The sequence below is a fragment of the Silurus meridionalis genome, chromosome 24 (assembly GCF_014805685.1).
Source record: "Silurus meridionalis isolate SWU-2019-XX chromosome 24, ASM1480568v1, whole genome shotgun sequence".
In the NCBI taxonomy this organism is placed as follows: domain Eukaryota; kingdom Metazoa; phylum Chordata; class Actinopteri; order Siluriformes; family Siluridae; genus Silurus; species Silurus meridionalis.
Window position 1 is genome coordinate 9,425,552 of NC_060907.1, and position 20,617 is coordinate 9,446,168.

Consider the following 20,617-nt stretch of genomic DNA (forward strand, 5'->3'; position numbering starts at 1 on the left):
TGATGACAACTGCTTTAATCATTTTGCATTTAATGACTTATGCAATGAACTGATGCCAAGATGTTTTGGGGGTTAAGACCAATTAGGTGAAACAAGTATAAAATATTTTGATCAACATGACAAACACCTGATAATGTAGGAAACAACAAGAAATGTTTTTATGATGAGCACAAATGACTAAATGATGTGGAGGTTAAACAAGTAGTTTTGAGAATTTCATTTCTGAAAAACTTTTCAAAGCAACTGAGAAAAACAATGAGCATTGCTCCAAGGAACCATTCTCCAGGTATAGCATCTAGCATTTTACACTTTTATACTTTTATACTTTTTTTGTATAATAATACAGGAATTGTAACTTTGACCACTTGCAGTACCAGTTAAAACCTGATACAAGTGCTTCGAGCTTTGTCATTTTCAAAGAAACATTTCAGCTCTGTGTTTATATGGAGGCTGGATTAACTGCAGTAAAAATGTATGGCCAGAGACGGCGCTGTAAGCTTCTGTGTCATCGCACTACATCGGACCAAGTTTGGACCCACTGTTTCCTGAAGCCAATCACTTAAAACTGCCACTTCTGTGTAACTATGGACCCACCAACATCCAAGAATAAAGGAGTCAGCACAGGTGTAAGTACATCTTACTCTATTATTAACATAAACTCGGTACCAAGGCTCATTTACGGCTAGCGTAGAGAGATGTTCTTGGGGAAAGCAAGGACAACCAAAGCAGAAATCAACCACGGAAGACAAATCTCATAATGAGGGCTACATTATTTATTGTTTATTTGATCATTCGCTTCTCTTACTGGCAGTAATACGTATATCGCAGTCTTGTCATAACGCATTTTTTTTTTTTTTGTATTAATTTTTTTTTTTTTACTTTCACTTTCAACTCGAGAATGCATGGCACCTCTGTCAGGGCTGAAATGATGTCTGAGTTGGTATCACCTACCCTTATACTTAAAGTATATATCTAAATGTATCTGAAACTAATTAAAAGCACACTATTGGATGTGGAATGTGGGAACTTTATACATTAATGAACCATCAACACAGCAGATGCAGCAGACACACGCATGATAGTGATGTTTACAAATCTAACTAATGCTACACTACCTTACTAATAAACCACCTTAGTTAAATTAGTGAGGTGGTTTATAAGTAAGGTAGTGTAGCATTAGCTAGACTTCCTGACTATCTTCAAGCGATGACTGAAGACCTACCTCTTCCTGAAATACTTAAATTAGCACTTTCCAAGTTTGTAGAATTCTAGGGTTATATTTATATTACGTTTGTAATCTTGCGTACCAGTGTACATTTATTCATTACTAGAGACTTAAAGCACTTTTGTACGTCGCTCTGGACAAGGGCGTCTGCTAAATGCCGCAAATGTAAATGCAAATGTAAATTTTTAAATCCTTTAGTGCTACTGGGTTGATAAAGTTCCACCAACAAAAATATCCAGTGGTATGGAACTGGCATCAGGAGTCCTGGAGATGATCAGGAGTCCTAAATTTGACATCACACTCCAGTAATGCCACTACACCAGAATACACTTTTCATATACACTAAAATGTTAGCATCACTCTTCTACTAAGAAATGGTCCACTACTAAAATACTAGTCCCTATAATCACTTTTGGTGAAGGGGCCAGAACTGAGTCAAAACCAACTATGAAGACGGTGGAATACAAATTTCAATGCCACGCCTACGATACACAAGTTTCTGACAATAGAGGTCATACAGGATATGTATTACAACTGGCCCCAGGGTAGAAGGTGTCGCTAGAAATTCTAATATATAGAATGTAAAAATGTTAACTTAACACTCATGCCTATTTTTGACAGACTACCATAGTTGCAGTAAAGTTCAATGGAGGTGTTATCATTGGTTCAGACTCCAGGGCCTCAATGGGTGGGTGAGTATAAAATATATTATTTAACCAGTGTATGCTTGTGATAAGTGTTATATTTAGCGGCAGTAAACCCAAACCATGTTTTATTTTCTGTATTTTTTTTCCATCTATAGGTCATATGTGTCATCTAAAGTCATTAACAAGCTGATACAGGTTCATGATCGGATATTTTGCTGCATTGCTGGTTCTCTGGCAGACGCACAATATGTCACAAGAGTAGCCAAGTTTCAGCTGGCTTTCCACAGGTAATTGTATTTAGATTCTGTAGGGTAGAGTTGTTTATGATCAATAAACCTTATAAATTTATTTACATATTTATGCAAGCATTTATTTGGCTGATCATGTGGCAGCATAAGAATACGTAAAAACGTGTCATGGACCAGCAACTTCAGATCAACCATCAGAACATGGAAAATTGATTTTGAATTTGGTTATACTTACATAGTGGAATGGTTTATATTTAATAAATATATTAATATAGTATGTGTGTGTGTAATTTATATATATATATATATATATATATATATATATATATATATATAGAGAGAGAGAGAGAGAGAGAGAGAGAGAGAGAAAGAGTCACGGATAGACCAGGCATCAGGAACCAGGAGTAAAACAAGGTGTAATATGTTGATCTTGAATAGGCAGAACACAAGAGAGTAAGAAACGACAATGCAGGAAACGATAAACTTAACTAAGTCGTGCTTCACCCAAAACGTAGCTAGGAGCATGTGCAACTCAGGCGGTCAGAGGATCGGTAGGTAGTCCGTATGATCTATGGTATGTAAACTGTAGATCACACGCCGAGTGAAAGGGAAGCAGGACCTTATAAAGAGGACAGGTAAATGGAGGACAGGTGTAGGTGATTAGTAGGAGGGAGAGGCTAAACGACAGTGTTGAGCATTGGGATTTTTTTCACAACGCAGTTCTGCAGATGGAAACACCATATTGTTGAAAGAAATGAACAGAATGGCAAAATTAGTTTGAGCTTACAGAAGTTCAAGTTAACAGATTCAATTGTGGTAAATCGAAAATCAACAGAATAAACAACATTAAAGCAGATGGGCTACAACAGCAGAAAACTTGTTACACTATTGTAAATCAAGAAGAGAAAGGTGAAGCTTCAGTGGGCACAGGTTTACCAATCTTCTCTTGAATGCCACAGGTTATTTGAATGTTGTTGCTAAACGTGGGGTACAATTTCTTCTGATGGCTACTTCCAGCATGATATTGCACCATCTTACAATGCAAAAGTTATCTCAGACTGATTTCATTAACATGACATTACATTTACAACAGGAACATTGTGTTATATTTTTTGGTAACCTATAGGATCTGAATCCAAAATAACATTTCTGGGCTGTAATAGAACAAGAGATTCACAGTCTACCTGAAAAATCTGCATTATATAATTTGTATGTCTAGTTAAAACTACAGTGAAATTATTATTATTATTATTATTAATTTTGACAGATTTGTTAAGCTGAGTCGTTCAAATGTATATCATAAGCTGTCTATTGAACCTGTTTCTGAATGTTTCTCAATGCTATCTCTCTCTAGCATACAGATGGGGTCACCTCCTTTAGTGAAAGCTGCAGCCACTGTGCTAAAGGAGCTGTGCTACAGTAATAGGGAAGATCTACAGGCTGGTTTCATCACAGCGGGTTGGGACCAAAAGAAAGGGCCACAGGTATGAGAGTGGTTTAAAATAAAACTCAGATAAAGCCTGGATCTGCAGTATTATAAGAGAGTTAGATATATTGTGGAGATAACCCAGCCATTAGAGAGGCACAAGCCAGTGCACTCTTAGTGCCGTTCCAAAGCCCGGATAAATGGGGAGGGTTGCGTTAGGAAGGGCATCCAGCGTAAAACGTGCCAAATCGAATATGCGGGTCACGATTAAGAAATTCATACCGGATAGGTCGAGGTCCGGGTTAACAACGACCGCCACAGGTATCTTTAGCCAACAGGGTACCGGTGGAAATTGGGCTACTGTTGGCCGAAGGAGGAGAAGAAGAGGAGAAAGATGTCTACAGAGACAGCAGGGTAAAGAGCAGTGTAGGAGAGTAGAGATTAGGGTTGGTACTTTAAATGTTGGCACTATGACTGGTAAAGGGAGAGAGGTAGCTGATATGATAGAGAGGAGAAAGGTAGATATGTTGTGTGTTCAGGAGACCAAGTGGAAAGGGAGTAAGGCCAGGAACATTGGAGGTGGGTTTAAACTGTTCTTTCATGGTGTGGATGGAAAGAGAAATGGTGTAGGAGTGATTCTGAAGGAAGAGTACAGTAAGAGTGTAGTGGAGGTGAAGAGAGTTTCTGATAGGGTGATGATCGTGAAGGTGGAAGTTGAAGGATGATGATAAATGTCATCAGTGCCTATGCTCCACAAGTTGGCTGTGAGATGGAGGAGAAAGAAAAATTCTGGAGTGAATTAGATGAAGTGGTAGATGGTGTACCTAGGAAAGAACGATTGGTGATTGGGGCAGACTTCAATGGGCATGTAGGTGAAGGGAACAGAGGTGATGAGGAGGTGATGGGTAGGTATGGTTTTAAGGAGAGGAATGTGGAAGGGCAGATGGTGGTAGATTTTGCTAAAAGGATGGAAATGGCAGTGGTGAACACGTATTTTAAGAAGAAGGAGGATCATAGGGTGACGATAAGAGTGGAGGAAGGTGCACACAGGTGGATTATGTTCTATGTAGGAGATGCAACCTGAAGGAGATTGGAGACTGTAAGGTGTTGGCAGGGGACAGTGTAGCTAGACAGCATCGGATGGTGGTCTGTAGGATGGTTTTGGAGGCAAGAAGAAGAGGAGGAGAGTGAGGACTGAAAGAAGAATAAGATGGTGGAAACTGAAGGAGGAAGAGTGTAGTGAGGTTCAGGGAAGAGGTCAGACAGGGGCTCGGTGGTGGTGAAGAGGTGCTGGATGATTGGGCAACTACTGCAGGAGTGATGAGGGAGGCAGCTAGAAAAGTACTTGGTGTGACATCTGGAAATAGAAAGGAAGACAAGGAGACGTGGTGGTGGAATGAGGAAGTGCAGGAGAGCATAAGGAGAAAGAGGTTGGCAAAACAGAAGTGGGATCGACAGAGTGATGAGAAAAGTAGGCAGGAGTACAAGGAGATGCGGCAGCAGGTAAGAGGGATGTGGCGAAAGCCAAGGAAAAGGCATATGAGGAGCTGTATGAGAGGTTGGACACTAAGGAAGGAGAAAAGGATTTATACAGATTGGCCAGGCAGAGGACCGAGCTGGGAAGGATGTACTGCAAGTTAGAGCAATAAAGGATGGAGAGGAAATGTGTTGACTAGTGAGGAGAGTGTGTTGAGAAGGTGGAGGAGTATTTTGAGCAGCTGATGAATGAGGAAAATGAGAGAGAGAAGGTTGGATGATGTGGAGTTGGTGAAGCAGGATGTAGATAGGATTAGTAAGGAGGAAGTGAGAGCAGCGATTAAGAGGATGAAGAGTGGAAAGTCGGTTGGACCAGATGACATACCGGTAGAAGCATGGAGATGTTTAGGAGAGATGGCAGTGGGTTTTAACCAGATTGTTTAACAGGATTCTGGAAGGTGAGAGGATGCCTGAGGAATGGAGAAGGAGTGTGCTGGTACCGATCTTTAAGCATAAGGAGATGTGCAGACCTGCAGTAACTACAGGGGAATTAAGTTGATCAGTCACACCATGAAGTTATGGGAAAGAGTAGTGGAAGCCAGGCTGAGAGAAGAGGTGACCATCTGTGAGCAACAGTATGGTTTCATGCCGAGGAAGAGCACCACAGATGCCTTATTTGCTTTGAGAATGTTGATGGAGAAGTATAGAGAAGGACAGAAGGAATTGCATTGTGTATTTGTGGATTTAGAAAGCGTCGACAGGGTGCCAAGAGAGGAGTTGTGGTATTGTATGAGGAAGTCAGGTGTGTCAGAGAAGTATGTGAGGGTGGTGCAGGACATGTATGAGGACAGTGTGACAGCAGTGAAGTGTGCAGTAGGAACGACAGACTGGTTCAAGGTGAAGGTTGGACTGCATCAAGGATCGGCCCTGAGCCCTTTCCTGTTTGCAGTGGTGATGGACAGGTTGACGGACGAGGTCAGACAGGAGTCTCCCTGGACTATGATGTTTGCGGATGATATTGTGATTTGTGGTGAGAGTAGTGAGCAGGTTGAGAAGAGCCTGGAGAGGTGGAGATATGCGCTGGAGAGAAGGGGAATGAAAGTCAGTAGGAGTAAGACAGAGTACATGTGTGTGAATGAGAGGGAGGGCAGTGGAGTGGTGTGGTTGCAGGGAGAAGAGGTGGAGAAGGTGGAGGAGTTCAGGTACCTGGGGTCAACAGTGCAAAGTAATGGAGTGTGTTAGAGAAGTAAAGAAAAGTGCAGGCAGGGTGGAGTGGGTGGAGAAGAGTGACAGGAGTGATTTGTGATAGTAGGGTATCTGCAAGAATGAAAGGGAAAGTTTATAGAACTGTGGTGAGACCTGCGATGTTGTATGGTCTAGAGACAGTGGCATTGAGTAAAAGGCAGGAGGCGGAGCTGGAGGTAGCAGAGCTGAAGATGTTAAGGTTTTCGTTGGGAGTGGCGAGGATGGACAAGATTAGAAATGAGTTTATTAGAGGGACAGCGCATGTAGGATGTTTTGGAGCCAAGGTGAGGGAGGCGAGATTGAGATGGTTTGGACATGTGCAGAGGAGGGACATGAGTTATATTGGTAGGAGAATGCTGAGGATGGAGCCACCAGGAAGGAGGAAAAGAGGAAGGCCAAGGAGGAGGTTCATGGATGTGGTGAAGGAAGACATGCAGGTAGTTGGTGTGAAAAAGGCAGATGTAGAGGACAGGGTGGTATGGAGACGGATGATCCGCTGTGGCGACCCCTAATGGGAGCAGCCGAAAGAAGAAGAAGATATATTGTGGAGATATATTCATTTTCAGCACATTTTAAAATCTGCCATCATATATGATTCCTTTTGTGTGTGTGTGTTTTAGGTGTACACAGTATCTATGGGAGGAATGCTGATTAGTCAACCCTTTACCATTGGAGGTTCTGGTAGCACGTATATCTACGGCTACATGGATGCAAAGTACAAACCAGACATGAGCCGAGAGGAGTGCATTCAGTATGTCAAAAATGGTAATAAGTTGTTTTAAATCCCATACACCTATTTAAAGCATATTCTTAAGTAACTACTATAAAAAATAGGAAAGGTTTTGCATAGAGTAAGGAATGGGTTCTAAGGAAATATCCAGCACTTCAGAAAACTAAAACAAGCTGAATTAGGTGTGCCAAAACTTTTGACTTGTAGCGTATATAAATTCTGTTTTAAAACACTACTTCTGGGACACTGTTGAATTCTGAAATATGTTAATTCAGAGTATTACATATACGACTACGGTATATAGTCTAAATGTGTTTTACAGTGTCTATAGTCAAAAACAAGCTAATGTATAACACATTCACTCTCCCCTTTTTTTCAGCTTTGGCATTGGCTATTGGCAGAGATAACGTTAGTGGTGGTATCGCTCATTTGGTGGTGATCACCGAAGGTGGAGTTGAACATGTGGTTGTTCCTGGTGATAAATTACCAAAGTTTAATGATAAATAATAGTAAAAATAAGTGTAACCACTGAGTAACTACTGTGATTTTCGAAAATGGTGGAGAGCGTACACTAATAAAGTATTCAAGCCAATTTTCAAAGACAAAAAATGAATCATTACAAAAGCTCCCAGATTTGTAATAAAAGCATTTTTTTTTCATATGAATGAAGCAGATCTCTTATTTTGTTGCTTATTCTATTTGATTGTGTAACATTTCTTAATAGAAAAAAGGTCATTGTTTTGCATGACATATTGCAGTTCATTAGAATAATATCTTCATTTTGTTTGTTCTTTGCTCTCAGTATTTCCATTTCTGAATCTTGTTTAAATAACAAGTGTTTTACTAGACACTGATTTTTTTTTAAAGCAAGAATTTTTTTTCTTGACGAGTTTTCTGTTTGTTGGTTATATATAATGTTCAAAAGCAATAATTGATAACAAGGTCCAGCAATACATTTGGACAATTTGTAAGTCATGACAGAGGCATCAGACAGGTGCTGTAACAAATAATAACAGAGAATAACTTGTCTCATGGATGTTCCACTATATTAAATGCAGAGGTTGAAAGTAATGAAGTACAAATGCTTTGTTACTGTACTTAAGTAGATTTTTCTGGTATCAGTACTTTACAGCACTATTTATTTTTCGGACTTTTTAATTCCACTCATTACACTTTTTACACAAATATCGGTACTTTCTACTTCTTACATTTTCAAACCAGACTCGTTACTTTAGTTTTAATTTATTTTCTTAACATGATCAAAATGTTTTCTTCTAATTGCACGGCTTTTTCAACTTACCACTGGCTATCACACACCACAGACGTGGGCTGGTTTATGAAGCTAACAAAGGCAGAAGGCATCAAGACGTCTGGCTAACGTGGATGAGACAGAGGGAGTCAGAGATGTAAACATGACTGAGAACAGAGACATTCCTGATCACCTGATCAACATCATCTTTTCTCTGCTAGTGTTCTTTCCAAACATTCACCAAATATTGGTGGCAAAACCTATCGAACTTGTATTTTTTATAAAGTTAAATGTTTTTACTCATGGTCCAAGCCTGTTCATGGCTCTCTAACACAGAAACCACCTCAAACCCTGACCATCTTTTCTTCTGGCACATTACTCTTGACAAATCACCTATTCGGAAGTTAAAAGCGAGATATGCTAGATATGCTGATTCTAAAACACATTAAGCACTTGCTTCAAATATCCTGAATTGTAATACATGATAGAAACACATAATAATGCAAAAGATTAAAAGGTAAAATGCGTCATAGTGAATGTGTGGTGTCCACTAGACACGGCAGGGGTTCCCTATTTACACTAATGCAGGGGTCACCAACCTTTTTTGAAACTGAGAGCTACTTCTTGGGTACCAATTAATGTGAAGGGCTACCATTTTGATACACACAGTTTTCAGTTTGATCTGAAATAACAAATTTGCTCAATTTACCTTTTATTATATGTTATTATTAATAATTAATGATATTCATCTATGTGAAGACACTGATCAGGTTAATGATTTTTCATAATAATTATCAACAATGATTTAACAAAGTAGGAAACAGCCATTTTTAGAAAAGACCTCATGTGGTCCTTGCGGGCTACCTGGTTGGTGACCCCTGATCTAATGGTTGACATTAATCACACTGGCAATCATCACTACTGTATTCTATTACTTACATGACATTTTAAACCAGTAACCCTGCTTATGAGAAAATGGTGTGATTATGTATTTGGTTGATGGTTCATGTATTGCTGATGAATTTAAAGTCAATTTAATACGGTTTATTGCATGTGAGGATTAGAAATGAGTTTATTAGAGGGACAGCCCATGTAGGATGTTTTGGAGACAAGGTGAGGGAGGCGAGATTAAGATGGTTTGGACATGTGCAGAGGAGGGACATGAGTTATATTGGTAGAAGAATGCTGAGGATGGAGCCACCAGGTAGGAGGAAAAGAGAAAGACCAAGAAGATGTAAGGATGTAAGGATTATTGTGGTTTTGTTTATGCACCATGACTCACAACAGGCTTCCAATCAAATAGCCTACAATTTACTTTCGTTTTCAACTGGCGGAACTGAAGGGGGAGCAGCAAACGGCCTGGTTAGACGTGCAGTCGTTTTTCAAGCCTGGGATATTTTGATAGCTATTTAATCCTGTTGTGTTCGAGTGTTCTGTATCGAAACCGCTGATGATAGTGTTTAAAGTGCTGTTGCTTCGCCTCAGATCGAGTTTCTCACGCTTTCTGTTCTGCTCCGGTGTCGGTCGGGTGTGTTGTGTGTGCGATACTAATAGGTGTAGGTGAAGCTGATTGAAGGCTAAAGCAGACATCATCATCATGCTGGAGGAATCTACATCGCACCCAGACTGGTTGAATGAAGAAGTCAAAACAGGGGTAAGAAGGTTTGAATCAGCTGTTAAATGGTTTTTATGGTTAAACGCATTTTTAATTGTTATTTAGTATGCAAAAATGAGGCAGGCTTCTAAACAGGTGTACCTCGCTTGTCTAGCTTGCTATTCATTTAATGTATCTATAATTATTATAATGTTATCTAAAATAATTGTGTTTTATTTTCAGACTACAATCATAGCTGTTACGTTTGAAGGCGGAGTTGTCGTCGGTTCAGACTCACGTGTGTCTGCTGGGTAGGAAGTTCATCCCAATCTGTTTAGCAACCTTAATAAGATCTGAGAGATTTATTTGAATGGGATTTAGTGATGCATGCATGCACTGGTGAAATTCTTGCTCTTTGGGATCTAGTTTTTCATTCAGTTCTGTCATGTGATGTCTCTGAACATTAGAAAAAGAAATCTATTTAATATATTTAACTTTACTGTCAAGTACAGAACGGTTACTGTATTTCTTTTTTTTATATATTACTTCTATTTTTATTTTTATTTGTAGGAGTCAGTGGTAAATCGAGTTATGAACAAACTTTCTCAGCTCCATGATAAGATCTACTGTGCTCTGTCCGGGTCAGCAGCTGATGCCCAGACCATCGCTGAGATAGTGAACTATCAACTGGATGTGCACAGGTACTGATCACCTCTTATACACTGTATCTCTAATATCCCTGGGCCTGACATACACACACTAAGTGTGTCTAAATATGTGTGAAATTCTAGCTACATGGACAAGTAATATGCTGTATTTTTGTGTGAACCTCGTATTATCTTGGGTCAAAGACTCTTGGAAGGTGCATTTAGGTAAAAGGGTGTAAAGCAAGAAAAAAATGTTCAAAAGGTGGCTTTTGTCTAAAATACTTCTAGTTATTAAATATGATACAGTGATATGGTTGAAATGAATTTGCTTGTCTCTTATATTTAGTTAGACTCTTAGTACAACAATGCTTGTATGCTCACAATGTCTTTTATGTGCATGCATCTACCATATTAATAGATATTTTTAGCAGGAGCTAAGTTAGAATTCTATGTTCATACCTTTGTAACTCTAATATATAATGCTTCTTAGATATTTTTTGCCAGATGGTCATACATTTGAATGGAGAAAGGTACTAATGATAAATTCCCAAAAAACGATTTTCTTTTGATAGATCTTTATGTAGTTTATTTGTGCTTATCTACTAATTATCAATTAATTGGTGAGTGGTAGCTCAGTGTTTAAGGTGCTGGGTTACTGATTGGAAGGTCATCCATGTTATCACCAAGCTGCCACTCTTGGGCCCTTAACTCTTTGTGCTCCAGGGGTGTCGTTTCAGGACCCTGCGCTCTGACCACAACTCATGAACAAGCTGGGATATGCAATGAAAGAATGTCACTGTGTTGTAATGTATATGTGACAAATAAACCCTATACTACTACTATTAATCATATTTGTGTGACAGTATTGAACTGGAAGAAGATCCCCTGGTTTGCTCAGCTGCCACATTAGTGAAAAACATTACCTACAAGTATAAAGAGGAACTATCTGCACATCTGATTGTTGCAGGTTGGGACAGGAGGAGTGGAGGACAGGTTAGTGACAAACTACTGACTTGAATGGTGCAGAAATATTAAAATTGTAGTAGGAATCTATGCTTAATATGCATACTAAGTCCCCAAATTGCTGGTGTGTTTATACATTTATAGGTGTACGTGACGTTGGATGGTCTACTGTCTCAGCAACCGTTTGCTATCGGTGGCTCTGGTAGTTCCTACATCTATGGGTTTGTTGACGCAGAATACCGGACAGGCATGACACGAAAAGAAAGTCAGAAGTTTGTTGTAGATGGTAATTTTTTTAACCTATACATCAAAAAGGAACAGAAAAGAGATATATACAGACTAGCTGATTTTTTAATTGTACATCTTTTCTGTTGTTTTTCCTAGCACTGACACTTGCTATGAACAGAGATGGTTCTAGTGGAGGCGTGGCTTACCTTGTTACCATTGATGAGAAGGGAGCAGAGGAGAAGTGCATTCTGGGAAATGAACTACCCAAATTTTTTGATGAATAAAATGGAGGGCACAGAAAAACAATGTTGCTTGAATTGTTAATCATTTATCTTTATTATTAAGCAAATCAGTGATGTCACAATTGTTAATATCTTTATTTCAATCCGACTGAACCTGGCAGTAACATTGAGTTGTTTAAAAACCCTAGCAATGCACTTAAACTTGGTCCACTAGTCAGAGCAACAAACACTACCATGTCAGTGTCACTGCTGCACTGGAAACCATAGCTGTATTTTCTGAAATTCAGCTATGGTCCTTTGACATAATACACTGGAAGTGTTTCATGTTGACAATAAGATTCATTAGATTCATAAGTGACAAATAAATGCAGCTTCAAAACAATGCATTTTTTTATATTTTTTCTTTATGAAGTTTTAAGTTTCATTATCCTTATGTTTAGATTCCTCATAACAAGATATAAGTCACAGAAGGCAATATTGTTTATATATGGCAATATCAAAGGATCTAGGTTTAGCTTCAGTAATTTGTATGTGTGAAGTTTCGCATTTTTGTTTCATGTCCTCTTGGGTTTTCCTGCTAAAAACATGCAAACAGTTGGATAAGCTATGATTAAATGCCCATGAGATTTAAGGAGTTTTTGTTTGTGCATGATGCCATACATTGCCCTGTTTCCAACCAAGTGTTCAAGGGATGAACCCTAACCACGTTAAAGCACTTACTGGGGATGAATAAACAAAGGGTGGGACATTAAAGTGTATGTGAAATTTGTGCACTCTCTGCACGTTTTTAGGCAAAAAAAGCTACTAAAGATGCAAAAATATATACCACTTCTGAGTGTGCAAGCATTATGATAAATAATTAGCAAAGGGAAAGACAACTCAAAAGTTTTAGTATCAATATATAACCACTTAACAAAATAAACATGCAAATAGAAAGAGGATTCAGAGTAACACAATATACACAAGGGACAAAAATGTTCATTAATATGATTGGAAGTGCAAAGTCATAATGCAAAAAAACAATGTACTGTGTCCAAAAATATTTCTTGAAAAAATTATGCTGTCACTGACCTACTGAACGGAAATGAATGCTGTGTTTAAAAGTGTTAATGAAAAAGTCTAATTGGTGCCTTTGAATGGATTCATCAGTTGCTAGGTAGAACTGAAATAAGCAGGATTTGCTCAGGTTTCCTACATTGATGCAAGTAAAAGGCCAAAGTTTGTCGCCTCCCCATGGTGAAAAAGTGAAATGATTTGATGAATATAGTAGTTTACCAACACGTTAAATCTGAATACTATATCTATATATTTTTATAATATATTTGTATAATATGTGCATTTCATTATTATAGTGACTTTATTGTAGGCTAACATTAAATGTAAACGTTTAATTATTTATGCTATTTAATTCTGAATTCAGACATCATTTGGAAAACCCCTAGTAAAGAAAGTGAAAATGAAAACAAACCTTTAGAAACATCAAGGGAAAGACTGGGGAATACATTCACTGCTGTTAAAATGCATGCAGGATAAATCGATTTACTCATAAACTTTGAATGTGAGGAGTTTCGCATTTTTGTTTCATGTCCTCTTGGGTTTTCCTGCTAAAACATGCAAACAGTTGGATAAGCTATGATTAAATGCCCATGAGATTTAAGGAGTTTTTGTTTGGGCATGATGCCATACATTGCCCTGTTTTCAACCTAGTGTTCAAGGGATGAACCCTAACCACGTTAAAGCACTTACTGTGGATGAATAAACAAATGGTGGGACATTAAAGTGTATGTGAAATTTGTGCACTCTCTGCACGTTTTTAGGCAAAAAAGCTACTAAAGATGCAAAAATATATACCACTTCTGAGTGTGCAAGCATTATGATAAATAATTAGCAAAGGGAAAGACAACCTAAAGTTTTAGCATCAATATATAACCACTTAACAAAATAAACATCCATATAGAAAGAGGATTCAGAGTAACACAATATACACAAGGGACAAACAAAATGTTCATTAATATGATTGGAAGTGCAAAGTCATAATGCAAAAAATAATGTACTGTGTCCAAAAATATTTCTGACCTGTCACTGACCTACTGAACGGAAATGAATGCTGTGTTAAAAGTGTGAATGAAAAAGTCTAATTGGTGCCTTTGAGTCGATTCATCAGTTGCTAGGTAGAACTGAAATGAGCAGGCTTTGCTCAGGTTTCCTACATTGATGCAAGTAAAAGGCCAAAGTTTGTCGCCTCCCCATGGTGAAAAAGTGAAATGATTTGATGAATATAGTAGTTTACCAACACGTTAAATCTGAATACTATATCTATATATTTTTATAATATATTTGTATAATATGTGCATTTCATTATTATAGTGACCTTTATTGTAGGCTAACATTAAATGTAAACGTTTAATTATTTATGCTATTTAATTCTGAATTCAGACATCATTTGGAAAACCCCTAGTAAAGAAAGTGAAAATGAAAACAAACCTTTAGAAACATCAAGGGAAAGACTGGGGAATACCTTCACTGCTGTTAAAATGCATGCAGGATAAATCGATTTACTCATAAACTTTGAATGTGAGACAGTTGAAAGCTGCTTTTTTATTGATTGTAAGATGTCCAAACTTCTGGTGTGTGTTCTTGCTGTGGTCACGGATTTGCTGGTGGTGTATGTGCTGGATTTGGCCAGCACACAGCTGAGAAGTGAAGAGAGGGGTTTAGATGGTGGAGATGCCTTGCTGAGGCAGTGGACTGAGGCTGTGCTGAGATGCTCACTGCTCTGCACAATCTTCTACTGGAGTGATGTTAGAGGGTCCCTGGTGAAGCGGTGGATTTTGGCTCACTGTTTTCTCAATCCTGTGTATGAAACAGGTCGTTTAACTGTGTTTGGTGGCTGGCCGCTGGAGAAGTTTGCTATGTGGCTGGTCGGCAGTGTGTCTGCTGCTTTGGGATGCCTGTTTTGGGAGACCCTCTTTCCAGAATCTAACGGGGAAAGCAGCAGCAAAGAAAACAAGCAGAAAGCTCGAGTGCTCTTCATGAGAGTGATCCGCCTCTACAAACCTGACTATCTGTTCTTAATCGGAGCATCTGTATTTCTAGCCTTAGCTGTCCTCTGTAAGTAATGAGTGAATCTCCTGTAAATGATGTTTGAATGAAACATACATGCTCAGCTAAGATGTTCTTGTGTTTTCAGGTGAGATGTTTATCCCACTATACACAGGAAAGCTGATTGATATCCTGCAGACTGAATACAGCTGGAATGAATTTTTTTCAACAATTATATTAATGACATTTTTCTCTTTTGGGAGGTCAGTAAATAACAAAACATTATGGATGTTTTTCAAGTTTTTAGATTCACCATTCCAAAACTAGTTTTCATTCATGCATTTACATTTCCTAATTGTATCTTAAACAGTGCTCTATTCCAGTGTTACTAGGATAAATATTATTTTAAAATCATAATGTTTCCTCCCCATCTTCAGTTCTTTCAGTGCAGGTTGTCGTGGAGGCCTGTTCATGTGTGCAATTGGCAGATTTAACTCCAGAGTGAAGCATCAACTCTTCAGCTGTTTGCTTAAACAGGAAATTGGCTTCTTTGAGACTACAAAAACAGGTAGACTATTGTGCATTTCCATCATGCATTTAACATGCAAACCCCCATAATATTTTTACAATATACAATTATTCTTTTTTTGTAATGTTTTTGGTTACACACTTAGTTGTGTGAAATAGCTACAGTTAGAACATAACTAATGGTACACTTGATTCTTTGAATGCCTTCAGGGTACTGACTTTTTTAAACTACATTTGTACCCTAGGTGACATCACATCCAGATTGTCCACAGACACCAATCTTATGGCACGAGCTGTTGCACTAAATGTGAACGTCCTTCTTCGGACCATGATTAAGACCCTGGGGATGCTGTACCTGATGTGTAGTCTCTCCTGGAAGCTCACTGTATTAATGCTGTTAGAGACACCTTTGACTGGACTGCTACAGAATATCTACGACACACACTACCAGGTACTGACCTAATAATTTAACATATATCTTTTCTCTTAGAGAAACTCTGGAGTATGAAACACCGTAAATTCAGCACTAAAGTTTTTGCTGTGTATGTGTGGAGCCATATCACTAAGACGTATTTTCGTAAGAGTCCCTACTTTATTCCTGGGTTCAGGTTACTAACTGCATTGATATTTGTTTGTTCTACAAGTAACTTGCTTGTTTTTTCTAACCCCCTAAATTAACCTAGATGTAAACATACTGTATGTGTGCCATTAGATGGACTAGTGACACTACAGTGCTATTAGATGGACTAGTGTATTCTTAACTTATGTCCATTGTTCCCAAAATAGGCTTCAGTTACACTATGACCCTGACCATGAAACAGCACAGACCGGCAATCTAACTCAATTTTGTCTCTCCTGAAGAGACTCTCAAAGATGGTGCAGGACTCCATCGCAAGAGCAAATGATGCTGCAGGAGAAGCTGTCTCAGGCATTAGGACAGTAAAGAGCTTTAACGCACTGCAGAGTGAGAAGTGTCGCTATGATCAGCGGCTGATGGACACACATAATATAAAGACTCGTCGGGGCACAGTCAGAGCAGTGTACCTGCTGGTTAGAAGGGTATGAGAGGAACTTCTTTCTTCTGTGATTTCTTTTTCAAAGCTAAATTTCACATTTCAGGAAGTGCTTTTTAGACTCCCAGCTATAATTCTTCATTTTGTGTGTTTCTGTGTGTTATTTATAGCTTACAGAGTTGGGTGTGAAGGTGGCTATGTTATACTACGGTCGCCTGTTTGTGACTTATGGACAGATGACAACAGGAAATCTGGTCTCATTTGTCCTCTACCAGACAAATCTTGCGCAAAGCATTAGGGTATGTGTACATTTGAAAGAGAATGTTATAAAATTACAGAGCTTTATAGACGAAGATCTCTCTTTTAGACTTTGATTTACATATTTGGAGACATGCTGAACTCTGTGGGTGCTGCTGGAAGGTGTTTGAGTACCTGGACCGCAAGCCTGAAGTGAGGACTGATGGGACCCTGGAGCCAAAGGATTTGAAGGGACACATCAACTTCCAGAACATCACCTTCTCTTATCCAACACGTCCTGACCGCAGTGTGCTGGAGGTGATTATTTCAACATTGCAACTCTAATAATTTGATGACACTTAAAAATAACAGTGAATTTTAATCAAGTCAAGTCAAGTGGCTTTTATTGTCATTTCTACTATACACAGTTGTACACGGTACACAGCATGGAGCTACAACACAACACAAAGCTACATAAAGTGCATCGAGTGCAACCTAGTACAAACAGTGCAGACAAACAACAGTACAGACAGACAGTGCAGACAGATAACACAAGACAAGACAAAAAAAACCCAAATATCACATGGACAAACACCTGATCAATGTTTTGTTCGTCATCAGAAATAACATTGTGCAAATCTATGTAAGATGGGTGGTGATTACTATGACTTATATTATGCATTCGTGCACCTGTTTTCATTCTAGTGGAAGATTGTGCTGCTTAAAGCTATTATGTTTCTAATTTGTAATTTTGTGAAATTTCATTAGTGTTTTTGGAGCTACAGAAAACTGGAAGCAGCATCTGCATCTACAAGAGAATGTACTGTAGTCTTGTGAAAATATAGATTAAAATGATTACTTTGTACATGTGCTTGATGTAGGACTTCAGTTTGGAGCTGAAACCTGGTAAAATGACTGCTCTGGTGGGAATTTCTGGTGGTGGGAAAAGCACTTGCGTCAGTCTGCTGCAGAGGTTTTACCAGCCACAGCATGGACAGATACTGCTAGATGAACATCCTCTGCAGAACTACCAACACAAATACCTGCACAGCAAGGTAATGTTGGATATTTATAGTAAGATCCTAAGTGTGTGTGATCACAGAGTTTGCATTGAAAATGATTTTCTTTTGCAGATTGTAGCAGTGGGCCAGGAGCCTGTTCTCTTCTCAGGTACCGTACATTACAATATTGCTTACGGACTGCCAGACTGTTCACTAGAGAGAATAAAGGAGGCAGCACGCAAAGCTAATGCACATGAATTCATCTGTCAGTTACCGAAAGGTTATGACACAGGTAAGATACACTAAAATGACGTTTAGTGTAGTCATGACCACATGAGTTAATTGTGCCTTGTGCATACAGTGTCTGTCAAATTTTGCCACACCTAGTCTTTTATTGTTTTTGAGAGACACATTTATTGTTCCAAACAAATGTATAAATGTTAAACTTTATTTGTATTGAAAAATCCCTTAGCATGAATAACAGCTTTACATGAGGACATTTGGTTTCTTCAAACATTCAGCTCAAATACTTTGTCATTCCTCTTATAAAACTCGCCAAAGTTGGCAAAGTTGGCAAAGTTGGCAGATGGAATTGCATTACGTTGAATTATGGAATGGTAGCCATGTTCGTTCAGTATTTCTTTCACCCAGAATAAGTTTTCAATATTCCCTGCTTCAAATCAACCCCAAACCATCAGACTTCCTCCTCCATGTTTTACTGTGGGTATAGGACAGTCTGCTAACATCTTCTCTACTGTTTTTCAGCTTAGTTACATTTGTCTTTAAGGGCCAAAAATGTCAAAATTTAACTCATCTCACCATCTCACTCATCTTCATTGACCAATTCTTGTGTTTTATCTTTTACCAAATTTATTGAATATAAACAAAAGGAACATGCATGAGTCTCAAAAACCATAACAGACTAGGAGTTTTCAAACTTTTGACAGGTTCTGTACAGTAAAAGATGACACTTGAAAAATACAATTCTTGGTTAAATGTTGTTTTGCAGACGTAGGTGAACGAGGAAGTCTTCTTGGTAGCAGTCAGAGGCAGCGCATCGCTATTGCCAGAGCTCTAATCAGAGAGCCACAGGTTATATTACTGGATGAGATCACAAGCTTTCTGGATCCTAAGAGTGAACAAACGGTACATATACACACATACAGTATACACACATAAATACAGACTGCATCCACAATAACACAAACAATAACGTCAAACCTTAAACCTTAAAATTTTTACTCAGGTTCAACAAGCCCTGGCCAACTGCCCCAACCAGACCTTACTGGTGATTGCACACAGGCTGAAGACCATTGAGAAGGCGGATCAGATTATTGTGATTGACCAGGGGGTTATTTTGGAGCAAGGCAGTCATGAGGAACTCATGAGGAAGGAAGGACATTACTACAAACTGAAAGAAAAACTCTTTACTGAAAATAACACCAACAACAGTAATGGCAACAATAACAACATAAATTGACAACTCAGTCCTCGATCAGGAGTAAATACCATAATAATATATTGCAATAGAAATTATTGATGATCCGTTTTATGTGTTCTCTGTTTGTTTGTTATCATTTATTTGACTATATGCACCATTAGATTTCTGTATTATTGTGTTCTAATTTTATTCTGCCAAACTGGCTACTGTAAAAGAATATGATGTTAATTGTTATGCATTGTAAATAGTGTAAATATGAAAATAAATATTGTTTAACTGGTCAATTATAACGATTGAACAAGACTGTATTAATGCCTCAGGAAACACAACCAAACGTCATCAGATTTGACAGTTTTCATGAATTTTTAATGAAGAATTTTTAATCTCAATTACTATCAACTTTATCGCATATACTAATGACATATGCAAGAAATTTTTTACTTTGTGCACTTTTTGAGAACATAGGCAAATAAATAGTAAAATAAGTATTTTTTACAAAATGTTTCTTTCTAAAATCAAATTATGATGTTGTGGAGTCATGCTAGTTTGATGTCAGCAATGTGTCCGTTACTAAAACTGCCCTCACGAGTATTAAATCTGCTCCTTATATAAAACTATTTGCTTCTGTTATTTCATATTTATTTTTAGAAGCAGCCTTTCAGAATAAAGACTTGTACAGCAAAAGGTCCAACTAATCTAAAGCAGCAACTACTACTACTTCTGTCTTCTGGTTGCATAATAATAATAATGAAACATTTGGGAGCTAGCCAGCTCTGGTATATCACGTGACTTTTAAGAAACAACCAGGTTGGCAACCTTGATTGAAATGGCATTTGGCAAGATTGATGTCATGGTGGCCATTTTGTGAAAGGAAAAAAAAATGGTTGAGAATAAGAAGTAATACAGGATTAGAAAATGAAACACATAAAATAAAATCGTAAATTTCTTTCTTTAATTTTACAAAGTATTACTTAGTACAAACATACTTTAAAATTATTATTAATATTTTTAAAAGTTTAAGCTTGGGGGAAGTCCCTGAATGTTTTCTATCTGCCAACATTCAGCTCTCAGATACCTCACTCCACCCCACCCTACTAAAACATCCTGGAGAGAAGGAGGGAAGTAAAAACTGCCTACAAACAAACCTGTTTCATTTTATAATGTCATACAAAGGTGTTCACTTTATTTTTCACCTTAATGTTATATGTATGTGTTTATATTTAAAAATCTATATGTTAATTTTCTTAATGAAATTGTCTTTAAAAAAAAGGTGGAAATCACTAAAGTTCAAGCCAATAAGTGACTGTCAAAATTCCTAACAATGTGACATACTTCAGATCAGTGTTGTTGTAAAACTTTATAACTGGTTAACCAAAAAACTGTATAGAGCAGTGCTGGATTTTGGATGATACCCCAACAACTCTCTGAGCCAGAG

General features: G+C 38.1%; 3 protein-coding genes across 3 annotated transcripts; all 3 read left to right on the forward strand.

Moving 5' to 3' along the window:
* Positions 1-469: 469 nt before the first annotated feature.
* On the forward strand, positions 470-7,658 carry psmb12 (proteasome 20S subunit beta 12). Its single transcript, XM_046837087.1, has 6 exons — positions 470-626; positions 1,847-1,917; positions 2,028-2,159; positions 3,475-3,604; positions 6,888-7,032; positions 7,377-7,658. The coding sequence occupies exons 1-6, from the start codon at positions 585-587 to the stop codon at positions 7,502-7,504; spliced, it is 648 nt and encodes a 215-aa protein (XP_046693043.1). The 5' UTR covers positions 470-584; the 3' UTR covers positions 7,505-7,658.
* Positions 7,659-9,564: 1,906 nt separating this feature from the next.
* Positions 9,565-11,984, forward strand: psmb9a (proteasome 20S subunit beta 9a). Its single transcript, XM_046837739.1, has 5 exons — positions 9,565-9,900; positions 10,084-10,152; positions 10,411-10,541; positions 11,351-11,736; positions 11,835-11,984. Exons 1-4 carry the CDS (start codon positions 9,844-9,846, stop codon positions 11,502-11,504), a joined length of 411 nt encoding a protein of 136 aa, XP_046693695.1. The 5' UTR covers positions 9,565-9,843; the 3' UTR covers positions 11,505-11,736; positions 11,835-11,984.
* Positions 11,985-14,353: 2,369 nt separating this feature from the next.
* Positions 14,354-19,469, forward strand: tap2a (transporter associated with antigen processing, subunit type a). The gene is given in 12 exon segments (XM_046837738.1): positions 14,354-15,031; positions 15,111-15,225; positions 15,400-15,530; positions 15,736-15,941; positions 16,352-16,549; positions 16,674-16,802; positions 16,871-16,919; positions 16,922-17,058; positions 17,622-17,795; positions 17,874-18,033; positions 18,751-18,887; positions 18,988-19,469. Coding segments are annotated over 12 exon segments (2,169 nt in total). The 5' UTR covers positions 14,354-14,532; the 3' UTR covers positions 19,222-19,469.
* The last annotated feature ends 1,148 nt before the right edge of the window (positions 19,470-20,617 follow it).

Bases quoted from the DNA above. Each gene is read 5' to 3' on its own strand.
- psmb12 (XM_046837087.1), top strand. From the start codon at position 585: ATGGACCCACCAACATCCAAGAATAAAGGAGTCAGCACAGGT. The intron at 2,160-3,474 runs GTAATTGTATTT...ATCTCTCTCTAG, and splicing joins TTTCAGCTGGCTTTCCACAG to CATACAGATGGGGTCACCTC. The intron at 7,033-7,376 runs GTAATAAGTTGT...CCTTTTTTTCAG, and splicing joins CATTCAGTATGTCAAAAATG to CTTTGGCATTGGCTATTGGC.
- psmb9a (XM_046837739.1), top strand. From the start codon at position 9,844: ATGCTGGAGGAATCTACATCGCACCCAGACTGGTTGAATGAAGAAGTC. The intron at 9,901-10,083 runs GTAAGAAGGTTT...TTTTATTTTCAG, and splicing joins ATGAAGAAGTCAAAACAGGG to ACTACAATCATAGCTGTTAC. The intron at 10,542-11,350 runs GTACTGATCACC...TTTGTGTGACAG, and splicing joins TATCAACTGGATGTGCACAG to TATTGAACTGGAAGAAGATC.